The 12,911-nt window shown below is 56.1% G+C and overlaps 1 protein-coding gene across 1 annotated transcript in view; it reads left to right on the forward strand.

Annotated features, from left to right (window-relative positions):
- Window positions 1-7,132, forward strand: part of ADARB2 (adenosine deaminase RNA specific B2 (inactive)) — a 126,545-nt gene extending 119,413 nt beyond the window's left edge. The window contains exons 9-10 of the mRNA XM_045870362.1: window positions 5,112-5,290; window positions 6,956-7,132. Coding sequence (XP_045726318.1) covers window positions 5,112-5,290; window positions 6,956-7,132 — 356 coding nt within the window. The remainder of the gene's footprint in view (window positions 1-5,111; window positions 5,291-6,955) is intronic.
- The last annotated feature ends 5,779 nt before the right edge of the window (window positions 7,133-12,911 follow it).

Consider the following 12,911-nt stretch of genomic DNA (forward strand, 5'->3'; position numbering starts at 1 on the left):
GACAGCAGGAGTCGGTACGTGCATTAACCGATCCAAGGCCACACTGCCGTTAAGTGACAGATGTGAAATCTGAGCGAGACCTAGGTCAGGTTCACTGTATTCACACTGTCGTGTGAATCACTAAGTCACTAAATCAAATGTCAGACAATCGTCATGGAGACGCCTCTGTGTATTTGTCATCGTGGCAGAATACGTGTGTCGACGGCTGGTGGAGACCTGCTTGGTCCCCCACATATCTACTCTGAGATACAAGACGTGTCTAGAATGTTCCATAGAGGATGAATGACCGCATGCGGTGTGGTTCGCAGACAGATGAGCTGCACAGATCTTACTGGTGATGGTTCTGATGGGGAAGGTGTTTGTGGAGATCAGGCTTCCTTCCAAGATGGTGGGATAATCACTACAGAAATCACTAAGGAAGAATGGCCGTGGACCTGGTCCTCACCTGGACGCACCACCTTCCAGGGACACCTTTTCTCTCATCCTGTCTTGGGCTTTCTCTGCTGAGGAAGTTTCCAAACCTAGATCCCCCCGACAGAGGCCGACCACATCATCCCCCAGATGCAGCCGCGCTAGGCTTCCCTCCCCGGCCGCAGGCCGAGAAGAGACGTCCACGTGGCTATAGCCACAGGAACCCCCCTCTCCCGCCAACTGTGGTGCCAGAGGGTCAGTGCACGGGGCTCAGAGACCAGCTCCAAAATTCAACATTAATGCCGGTGGAGGCTGACTAATGGCTGCCCCAAGACACCAAATCTTAATCCATGAAACCTGCAAATTACCATATTTGGAAAAAGGGTCCCTATTGATGTGACTAAGTTACGGATAGAAATGAAGAGGGTGTCCTGAACTATGTCTGTGCGTGGGTCCCACATACCACCACACACGTCCATGGAAGAGAGAGGCTGATGGAGGGAAAGAGGCGGAGACAGACAGACACAGAGCGGGGGTGGGGGGGGCGTGGAAACAGGCAGAGGCGGAAATGACACATCTCCAAGCCAGGGCCCCCTGGGGCCACGGAAGCTGAAGGGTCCTGGAGGGTGCACAGCCCTGCCAACACCTGGTGGCCTCCAGCAGGTCCATTTCCAGGATTTTCTGCAAGCCAGCGAGCGTGCCGGCACTGGGTTGCCGCAGCCCTGGGAGACTAACACCGGGCTGCCGTGTCACGGTACAACCCTGTGCGGGCGGGAACCACACTGAGAAATGCAGCCCTGTGCTTCCGTCACCACCCAGCGAAGGCAGACGTCCCCGGACCCACGCGGGCTGCTGATACTGTGATCGGTTCGTTTCTGGATGTCAAGGTGCAGGTTTGCCGACTCTTGGGCTCAGGTGCTCTGCGGTGAAAAACACGAAGAGTCCAATGTCTGTGCACATGAAGAGACCTTGAACACAGGTTATGGGTACACAGGGCTGAGTCTTCCGAGGGTTTATGTTTTAAGAGGGCTTCTTCCCTTCCTGCAGACTCAGGATCCTGCTTTCAGTGTTCAGAACGTAAAGCTCTTCCTGAAGTCATGACTAGGACGGGGGCAGATCTGGATGTGTTCACATCCTCCTGTGGATGGAGACTTCTGATTCGCCCCAGGAGGTTTGCAGAGAAGGTAACACTGTGTTTTCTGAGTGCCTGGATCTGTATAATGTGCCAACAATGTGTTACCATCTCAAGGATGATGATGAAAGCCCGGGTAGCAGGTGATATCTAGGACTTAAGTACATTATGCACTTGAACTTGAACTTGAGGCTTGGTTTTTATCTTCAGTCATTGGACGTCTGCTTCCAGAAGAACGATCCCAGGAATTTGTGCCTCTCTTACTTTGACAACTTCCAGCCAATGGGAGGAAAAGTAAATGCAGGCCAGATGCTCCTTCCTGGGAGGAGGAGACCTGTCTCCCCATAACGCAGGACGTCTGGCAGCAACACTCAGAAGCTCGTTGTCCTGGGCCCAGAGGGGGAGGCTGCACGAGCTCCCCATCCGGCCACCAGGCCCTGAGTGGCTCCTGGGAAGCTGATTTCAAATTACAAAACCAGCACATAACGAATGAGATCACTCAGATACACGCAGGAGGCTCCTCAGAAACGAGTGTTTCCCTCGGGCCAAGATGAGTGAGTAAAGGACAGACAGACCTGGAAGGAACCTAACGAAGCGTTGTAACACGCCTCCTGAAGGGCACCCATGAGTGTGGTGCAGAACAGGGAGCGGGTGGGAGCGCCATCCTGACACGCGGGGCAACTGAACATAAGCAGCAGGAACAGCCCGTGCTGGCCACAGCCTCCCATCCGCCCCAGGCCGCTCGTGCCTCCCTCTGAGGACAGATAGTGTGACCCGCCCGTGAGCGTAGGAATCATGAACGAGCTCCCCTCGCCCGGCGCCTCCTGCCTGCACTCTGTCTGGCCTGTGGGTTTAGACCAACAGACGTTCTGTGAAATGACCATCTTTCCTTGCGCGCTGACCGATTTGCACGGTCGAGTCAGCGTTCCTGCGACAAACTCGACAGTCAGTCCCGACGGTGCCTCCCGCGTGTACCACTGGCACGAAGATTTCGTAAACACAAAGGCGCAGCCTCTCTAGGGTAGATTCAGGGACAGAAGCAGAGAGACAGAGAGCAGGGAGGGAGGGAGGGGGAAAACTGTCGATCCTGCAGGTTGCTTTGGGAACTTTTCTCCCAAGCAAGACTTAGGGAGGGAACCCTGAAACCCGGAGCCCCAAGGACACACAGTAATCAACTGCACATACATGAAACCAAATCTGCTTCACACAGAAGGGACTCTGACCCTGATGTGTGGGCTGCTTCCTCCACTCCCAGGACAGCAGGAGGTGAGCAGGCCGTCCACTCATAATGACACTGGGAAAGGTCCATGCAATCTCAGTGGGGCGCTGTGATCCCCACGATGTGGGGGACTCCCCACAAACCAGCGCTGGCCCTCACCCCTTCCCCTGACAAAGGCAGGCCTCCAACGAGACGCTGTCGCTACCGAGAGCACAGGAAGGAACAGAACGGCGGGTGGGACAGCAAACCAGGTGCAAAAGCAGGACTGGGGCTGCTTCCTGAGTCAATGCAGATCTCACCCCATGTTTTCCACTGGCCACAGAGGTGATGTGGAAGATCGTGGCTGGACCTACAATCTCATTTCACGACGCACATGGTCGTTGATAGGGCCATTACAATTGGAAATCGACAATTTTCATACTGTGATTTATGGAGTCGTGATTTATAGCCTGAGCCACTTCCCTCCCCACACACTTCTCTGCTTCAGCACACACACCAACCAGCTGGGACCCGAGCTGCAGGAAGGTGGGTCAGGGCTGGGCAGTAGGGGGGCTGTCCAGCAGCCAGTGCCTTTTCTCTCTGCCTGCATCCGTGTGCAGAGCTGGAGGACCCACGCGTGGACGCCCTGCCAGGGCTGCAGCCGAGCCTCTCCAAGCAGGCATCTGTGTGCAAGCGGGGCACTTTCCACCGCAGAGAGGACACACAGGGAGCCAGGTGTGACATGGACATCCATGTATCCTGGGAGGCTCTCCCCACGTGCAGAGGGGTGGAGAAGCAGGATTGTGCACTCTCCCTCCCTGGTCCGGAGGAAGAGGGGCAAGGGAGGGAGGGTCCGAGAGCGGAGGGCAGGGGGAGGGGGGCGGGGGGACCCAGCCGGCATGCCTCTCTTTGCGGCTGGTCACTCCTGACCTTGGCCACTGCCTCCCTCTGCCCAGCAGGGCCACCTCATGGCCCACAGGCCAGACCGTCCCCCTGCCCAGCTCTCCGTGTGGGTGGCTGCCGGAGGGAATTGCTTCAAGGAACGGGAACACGCTGACTTGGCTGGAATTAGCCCAGGACGCCTGGCACTGCCCATCCATGACCAAAAGATGGTCGCCGGGTGACTATGGTCGGGAGTCAGGCTGTTGCAGCATGCAGACTCGGACAGCGTGTGTGCAGACGGTGGGAAGCCCCTGGGTGGTGGGCACACCGGTGGCCGCGGGAGGACCTGGATCTGTGGCTTTGCCGGTGGGAGCTGACGGGACGCTGCCCTCAGGAGGGCCTGGGGTGCTGGGCTGCCCCTGGACACAGGGCTCACTCCCTCACATCTGCTGCAGGCCCCCCAGGGCCAGCCGCACCCTTCGTGACACCCCGGCGGAGCCACCGGTGAGGACCCTTGGCCCCCTCCCACCCGGGTGCGTGGTGGGGTCTCCGTGGGGAGCGGCAAGCAGTGTGGGCCCGGAGGAGGGGTGCTCTGGTGGGGCTGGCTCTGGGAAGGGGTCGTGAGGAGGGGCAGTGGGGCTGGGAACAGAATATCCCACAAGGCTGTCACCGAGGTGAACCGCAGGGCTGGGGCCTCCTCTGCCCAGCCGGGCCACGCCCACATTGCTGTGCACAGAGCCGCACCACAAAGTCCGCGGCTCCATGGCATGTCGGGGCCTTTCCTCCCGCCCACCGGCACCTCCCCAAGGTCACCTTCGAGGGCGGACGGAGCAATGCTACAGGATGGCGGGGGGAAAGCCAGCAAGGGCCCCCCAGCAGACTCAGGCCACAGGCAGGGCGGAGGCCAGGCAGAGGTCAGAGGCTGCTGCCCCGAGTAGGGACGCCGAGTGCCCCCTTCTCTCCAGTGCGCTAGGAACTGGGGCTACTGGGGCTGTGTCGTCCCGATGGAAACCAGTGTGCAAGCTGACACGGACAGACTGTGGAAGAAGGGCTGCACTGAAAATTCCGGGGGCCCCGTGCACGGGACTGGCCTTGGGGCAGTGCTCGGTATCCAGTGCAGTCCCAGGGACCCGCCGCCGTCATCCTGAAATCCTCCATAACTACTGAACACGGGGACGCGTGTTTTCATTTCAGAACAGGCCTCAAAACTTCGGAAACCACTGCTGTTTCTGGGATCACATCACTTGATTCATTAGCCTATGCTCTTAGGTCTCTCTAGTTTGCGTTAGCTTTTTCAATCTCCTTAACCAAAACGATAGCCCTCAGGGCCTGTCTGGGACCGTAACAACTTCCAAGGTAAAAGTCCCAAGTTCCATGTGAAAATGGGCAGCAGGGCAAATCCAAGCCTGATCTCCCAGCAGCCAGCCGCGGGGGCCCTGCCTGGGCCGGGCACCCTGACGCCTGGCTATGCGCTTTCTCTCTTGACAGGAGTGAGCCTTGCCGAGGCACGCCAGCCGGGGAAGTCTCCACACTTCAGCGTGAACTGGGTGATGGGCAACGCGGATGTGGAGGTTATCGACGGCACCACCGGGAAGAGGAGCTGCGGGGGCTCGTCGCGGCTCTGCAAGCACGTGTTCTCGGCGCGGTGGGCGAGGCTTTATGGAAAGGTACAGCTCCACTCTGGGGGAGGCCGGCCCAGCTGCCCTCGGCTCCCGATGGGCGGACACAGGGAGGGGCCCCCAGAAAGCCAACACTGGTCTGAGCAAGGGTGACACGCAACACAAAAACACTCCCGCTCTGTTTCCTTCCCCCACCCCGGCGCCCTGCAGACTCGCAATGCGGCCGCTGCGCCCAGGGCCCCGGCCAGCAGCCATGGACTCTGAGCCGTGGCCCTAGAAGTCTTGCAGACAGGGCGCTAGCTGCTGCATGTAGGGAAAGTTCAGAGAAAGCTCCTGATGTGGGTGTTACTCCCAGTTGAGGTACAAGGAAAGCGAGCGGCTTCCCCGGAAAGACGGGGAGCGAATGCCAGGCGGGAGGTCAAAGCTCTTCTCCTGACCCCAAAGCTGTGCATTTCTACTACAGTTCTGAGCTTTCTCCTCGATAAATAAAGATGGTTACTGCATTTCCAGATTTAAGCTGAGATATAGAATTCCACATGTTTCCAAAGCACAGAAGACTGTGGCAGAACCAAACAAACAAAAACAGAGGAATCAGGAAAACATAAACCCATAAAAGCAGCTGTGTGCTCGCTGCTCCTGTACGTCTTTATCAGCAACAACTCCAAACAGGAACGGGGTTGTTGGGGTCATGTGTCAACCAGAAGAACAGGACAGACACGCCGACCCTTAAGATCAACATTTCTTTCAACCCAGAGGACCCTGGACGTTGTGTGTGTCGCCCTTTGCGTGGGGCGACTTGTGCGGCTGCCACGAGCCGCCCACGGGACCTGGGTCTGTCCTGAGCACATGGCCTCGGCTGCCTCCCCGCCCATTCGGGCACCATCCACGCTTCCCTCATCTATACACTGCAGGGACCCGAGTCAGAACACCACCGATTCTGTCTTCCTAAACAAAAGGGCCCCTTGCACCTGCTCAGGGTGAGGCTGCCAGCACGTGGGCAGGGCCCAACAGGGGATTTGGGCCTCCTGCCCCTGCTCGCCGCACCCCTGGCCTCTCCACAGTGCAGTCTCTGCCTGCCCTGGTCTCGGGGCCTTGCCGGGTACTGGCCCAGAAACCCAACAGAGGAGCTGGTCAGTTCACCAGGTTCCTGACTGGTGGCAGGAGAACCCCAACTCCCCCATCTCCCGCCTGCCCGAGGCTGCTTTAGTGCCACAAACGTCTCCGCCACCCCACAACCCCACCCAACCTCAGCCCCGGATCCTCCCCCAAAAGGAAAACTCCGCACAGTGTATTTGTTTAATAGCAGGCAAGTTACACATGTTTTGTTTGCTGAGCACTCACACTCCTTGCCGAGCAGCCCTGGTATGTCTCAGGGTTGCTGGATGGGGCTCACCCCTTCACTGGGTAAGACTGACACATAACTAACACTGGACAGACTTAGTGTGGGTCACGTGACATCCTGACGCATGCACACTGTGAAGGGACCGCCACAAGCAAGCTAGTTAGCGCACCCATCCGCCCAGTCACTGTGCACGGTGAGAACACTTAATTAAGGAAGCTCCTTTGGGGCAAGTTTCACGCGTGTTACTCTTTGCCACATCGCTTTTCCGTTTCACGGTAAGAGAGAAGGGAAGGTGGCCGGGAGCCGTGTTTTGCATGGGGGCCCCAGCATTTCTGTCTGTCCAGCTCACTTGTCTTGTTCCTGCCCCACAGCTGAGCACGCGGATCCCGAGCCACGGAGACACGCCGTCCATGTACTGTGAGGCCAAGTGGGGGGCGAGCACCTACCAGTCTGTCAAACAGCAGCTATTCAAGGCGTTCCAGAAGGCCGGGCTGGGCACCTGGGTGAGGAAGCCGCCCGAGCAAGACCAGTTTCTACTGACTCTCTGAGCCACTGGACTCCCGTGCTCCCAGAGCAGGGCGAGCACCCGGACTGGGCAGGGCGTGCGTGCGCGTGCGTGGGGCAGCAGGCGATGCTCATTGGCTCCCCGCACCCATTTCCCTTTGGTGTTCTGGAAGCACGCGCATGGTCAGTGTTCCGTGGGCAACTAGACTCAAAGTAGGAGCTGCTCCCACGTTGTCAGAACCCAGACGCCCCCCAGACCTGAAGGCACAGGCACGGCCCAACGTCTCTCCCTGGTGTGTCCACGGGAAAGTTTCCGTTCAGGCTGAAGGGTCATCGGTGCGGTCTTGCCACGCGGTGCCTCGGGCGCCCCTCCCGCCTCCAGCGCCGCGTCCGGTTCTCAGTAGCACGATACTTCAGGAAAAGCCACAATGAAAAGAAAAGCCATGGGCTCCTCCCCAAAGAAGCCAACAGGACGCTCTACCAACCCCATTATTCACTTAAGTTTTTATTCCACCTCCTTTCAAAGCGGATCTGAGATGCGCAATATTGAAGAACCCCCTGAACTAGGACCAGAGAAATGAAGACCCTTTGCGCAGTGCGCCAGTGAGCTGAGACGTAGGACAAGGGGCTCCAGGACCGAGTGCTGCCGACCACTGCAAACTGCCGCACCCATCCCAGGCCCAGCGCAGGCTCCACGGCAGGTGCCCACGGCCACTGACCACGTCTGTGGCAGATGCATCTGAGGTTAGTGACCACCTGCACCTCCTCACCAGGTAACAAGGAAACAAGTCCCAGACCACGCCCTGTTTAGCTAAGTTTGCATCAGAGAGCAAGCCCAAAGAACATCCACAAATCCACAACAACCTCTCCTTGGGGCTGAGGAGCTACCAGATCTCCACTGCTTTAGGTTCCCTGGTCTCCATCTTGCATGATTGAAACAAATCACTCACAGCAGCTGCTGAGACGCAAGAGGCCAGATTCTGTCCCCTTCAGAGCAGGTGTCAGACACCCAGACCATTTGGGATCCAGCCCCTGGTACCCTCTCTAAGAGGACGGTGGGGCCGTACGGCCGAGCGTGGGAGGGGCAGGCACCCTCTCACAAGCCTTCAGTCTGTCCTGGTACCTTGAACTGTGCACTCTGACCACCAAGAACTCATCTCTAACACCCATCATGCTACTGACGGGCCTCTAATTTCTCTTGCAAAAGATCCACATCTGAAACTCACTGGGCCACATGGCCACGCTTCGGAGAGCCCGCTCTGGGGTAAGGGCTTCCTGGTGAGACTTCCAGCCGCCAGCCGTGGGTGCACACCCTGACAAGAACACGGGACTGCACACAGCCCAAGACGCGGGAGCATAACATCGAGCCGCACACATTCAAGGAGAGATTGCGGGTATGATAAGGAGGCAAAAATGAGCCAACATGAGTTTTAGATATTTGCTGTGGGACAAGAAGTAGAGGTGTTACTATGGAAACCAACTATTCTTGGGACTTCCTATAGGGTCAGATTTCTCCACAGACACAAGGTCGGTTCCCACTGGAACTGCTCCCGTTCTGAGCCCCTGCTTCTGTCCCTGCACTCCAAACAATACCCCTTCCAGAGCGAGGAGACAGCAAAAGCAGCAGCCGCCCCAGGACAGAGGCAGATGGGCCCATCCACACAAAGCACCGCAGGACCACCCGGACAACCGGACCGCAGGGACTTGGACCTACCCGATATCGGACACTCCCGTGATGCCTCAGCTGCAACTACTTGGTCACCGTTCATCTCGCCTGAGGCACTGGCCCTCCAGAAAAACCTAAACTCCACCAAAATATCTACTTCTGGAGAAAGTGTAGGGACTCGTCTGTTCAGTCAGCGGGGACATCCTGGAAGGAGAGGCGAAGGCTCGGCGCAGGAGCTTTGTCGCAAGTGGGCGTTTCCAAGGCAGCAGAAAGCGCATCTGAGAGGCTGAGCTTGGCGGGAGCTGCCTGTCCAGGAGCAGGGATGGAGAGGCACAAGGGACAGGGAAGGTGGCACGGCGGGGCCGGGTCACCAACAGGAGGCCAGGTCACAGGGCTCAGATGTGGTACCTGCCGTGGCTGGGGGGACAGGTGGTGCCGGCCCAGAGACGAGGTCGCAGGGGAGCCTGAGGATCTACTCTGGGCTTCAAAGCCCAAAAGAGCACCCAATGCTGCTGGAGGCCAGGCCAACGCTGCTGGAGGCCAGGCCAACCCTGCATTTTCAGGGTGGTCTGAGACCTGGGAGGAGCCCACAGGAGAACTCATAGGAGAGCGCAGCTCGGCATGTGACCGTGGGGCCACCTCCTGGCGCCCGAAGGCAACAGAGGCAAGACCCACAGAGCCGAGGCAGGGGCCTGCTGGTGCCTGTCCGCACATGGGTCAGATGCGGTGGCTCTGAGTCCTTAGTCTTCCCATGTCCTGTGCCGTGTCTGCACGTCAACCCAGCCCCGCTACTCAAGTCGAGATCAGGTCGACTCCACCGGTACCTGCCTCGAAGCACACACTGCCTTCCCTGAGGGGAGGTCAGCCGTGCACGGCCTCCCGCCTGGCTCTGGCCACAAGGTCAGTGTCCGCAAGCCCTTCCACAGCACGCAGCCCGAGGGGGAAGGTCACCGGCTGTGGAGCTCCACCTGCCCGTGCCTAGCACGCGGTTCCACTGCAAGGGACTGGAGCCAGGGCTTCTTTGGTTTTGGTTTCTGCCCAGGAAAGGATTTGCAGGTCTCTAACTATTGTTCCTTTTTATACCTGTGGGTCTCTTCAAGTCTGTATATACCTTCACGTCACTACTGATTTTGTGAGTCTTGCTGTTCCTTGGAAACGTCAAGTTGAGTTTCTCCCACATAATTTCTCATATAATTTCCTTTTCACAGGAAGCTGTTCTTATCAATAAAGTTAAATGGTTGTTTTGAGGGTTCTGGGTTTTTTTTGGTATAGCGTTTACCACGTCTGGAGAGCCATAAACAGTAAATACATGGTATATCGATGCCCAGAATAGAATAGTTAGAGTATTTTGATGAAATGCTATTTTTAGATTATAAATTTCAAGATGTGTCTATAGTATCTTGTTTTAAAAAATTTAAAAAGACATTTGAAACTTAGACATTTTTAATTTAGGGAAACTTCTACAACCATTTTTTAAGCCATTCTAATGAAATCATCTAATTGGCCCAAAACACAATAAATATTCCTTCCTAATAAAGACCAAAGGGAAGTCAGGACTACCACCTCTGTTGACAGAAGTTTCCGCTAACACTCAGCAGCCTTTGCTGGCTCATCCAGCACCTTCCCTGGTGGGGGTTGCGGAGCCGTAACCCCCGGGGTCAGGAAGGGCCACTGCCCGACACACTTGCAAAGGCTGTCCCAGCTTCAAGTTCTTGCGGAGCTCATGGACAGAGTGAAAGATTTAAAGCTCTGTGTTTCAGGAAAGGCGTACAATACCACCATCCGGCGGCACTTAGCGGGGACAAGCCGGAGGGTCTGGGGTCCCGCTGGGGTTCCGCGCCCTCCCAGGCACAGGGCCTCCTGTGTGGGAGTGGGGCCAGAGCTGGGGCGCGCTTGCCGCTGTCCACGGTCCTGCCCAAAGAGCTGTGTTGGCCATGCAGGGAGTTTGTGGGCTCCTGTCAAACGTCTCCCACAGATTCTGAGTCAGATAAAGGGTTGGGGGGGATGAAGAAGCAGAGACAGATGCAAAACATGCAGGTTGTTGGAGAGGTGGCCTGGAGCAGGGGGGCACCTCTCAGTTCTGGGAACCAGGAGATAGACACGCAACCCATCGCCACCATTTTTTACCTCCCAACAGGGCTGCCTCTGGTTTTCCCCGTCATCTTCCTCTCCCTCCCCTTCCTCTTCCCTGTTTGAGTGCCTGTTCCTCCCTGCCCTACACCTGTGATTCCCCGGTGCAGTCGAGAATCAGTCTCAGGACTGTGTACCCCTGAGCTCTGCCGTGCTGACCTCGAGGGTTCTTGTGACTTCCGGGCCAGGGGGATTTACCGGAGTCCTTTTTTGGACCCCTGGAACATGTCCATTAGTCTGAGCTCCCAACAAAGGGACACTGATGGCCAGGTCTCCAGAAAGTCAGAACAAACAACAGCACTCCCGCAGGGGACTGCAGACAGTGTCAGCCCCTGGAGAAAGAAATACCTTATTTCCCAGCTCATCGTTGCAAAATCAGACTTGCAGGGATGATAAAGATACAATGATCGGGATTCCACGGCCTCGTTTCACGCCGGCACTGGATTTCTACCACTCTGCAGGATATGCATCAATAAAAAACAAACAAAAAACACACTTTCCCAGCAGTGCCCAGTTAGTTTTCAACTAATTTTCAGCATTTTTTAAGCAAATGAACTTAATATATAGTAATTCTTAAGCAAAGGTATGTACATAAAAAGCATGAATGAATGGCAATATTGGATGTACATTTGTAATATTTGTAAAAAAATCCAAAACCTTAAAGTATTAATTTACATGTTAATTTCCCTCTAAGTTCTGTAAATCGCACTTCAGTGGTATCTGATAAGTGAATGTTTCTGTTAAGTGAATAAAAACATGGAGTAAAATTGTGCTTCCCTGGCTTGTTGGGCATCTTTCATCAAGCAGGGCTCTGGGGGTTCTCTGAATGCCACGTGGAGGTGTAGGGAGAGTTCCCAGAGGGCGCGCCCACTGCAAAGAAATGTCATGTCCACTCCAAAATTTTCTTCCTCCTACGATTACATGCATCAGCAGGCTCAGCAGGGTGAATAGCTACCCTTATGGCTCTCACGTCAACCAATAACCTGACTGTGGAGGGTGGGGACAACTGTCAGCCCCTGCCTCTGGGAGCCGCTAGCGGATCCACGGACTCAGAGGGTGACGGTGCTTTGAAAGGTTAATGCACTACAAATATTGAAGGTGTTCTGAGTCCCCCTCCCAAATTTGCCCTAGCATGTGAAATATAGGCATGGCTGACAGTCTCCTTGTGGAATACTAAGCCGGATGGATTCGGACCTAAAACATCATTCAGGCTGTTTACGGCCTCAGCCCTACAGGAATCTGCATGGGCTCAACATTACAGAGCCCACCTGAGCATTCTGTCCCTTTCAAGGGCTGCCCATTCCACCTGCCCCACCAGGCGTGGAGCAGAACTGCCAGTATGCTGGACACAGCACCGGCAGGCTACAGTCCAAGTGACCCCAACAACACTGCCTGTTTGAAAGTGTTCCTCTCATCCACCTGCTTTTGGGCCGGGGCGCGGGGGCGTCTTACATCCTGTTCAGTCTGCCCTTACTTCCCACGAACCACAGGGAGGTTCCACTTCAGGGAGGACACAGCAGACCTCAGGTCTGCAGACCCCCCAGGGCTGTTCCGACACATTCCCTCACCCTTGGGTTAGGGCAGAGGAGTCTTGCAGTAAGTTACCCCCAACAGAGACGAGAGTTGGGGCCAGGAAGGAAGACAGCAGGCCTGAGCATAAGGAAGGTTCAAGACAAGTCACAAATGCATGAGCGTAACGTGTCCCACACGTTCTGAGTTTGGGAGTCTGGATGTCTGGTGGCAGGGACCATTCACTGGTCTTGGCGTGTCCATTCCACCTGCCAGTACCCAATGCTCTCAGCCAGTACCCAATGCTCACTCTCGCTCCTGGAGGACACCCTCCTGCCAGAGAATGGCCACTTGCCTTGGAAATCAATCGTCTGGTCCTTGGTAATCTCCTCGAACCTGATGGTCCTGTGAGTCTACCCAAATCATTTTCCAAGCCATCCAACTTCCAGCTGCCCTAGCCTGATGGCAGCTCTCTTCTGTGGCCATTTTTCTTTCTTGGTAAGAATTTCTTTTATAAA

The sequence above is a fragment of the Mirounga angustirostris genome, unplaced genomic scaffold, assembly GCF_029215605.1.
Source record: "Mirounga angustirostris isolate CCGP_5_RB_7025 unplaced genomic scaffold, mMirAng1.0.hap1 SCAF_5, whole genome shotgun sequence".
Lineage (NCBI taxonomy): Eukaryota > Metazoa > Chordata > Mammalia > Carnivora > Phocidae > Mirounga > Mirounga angustirostris.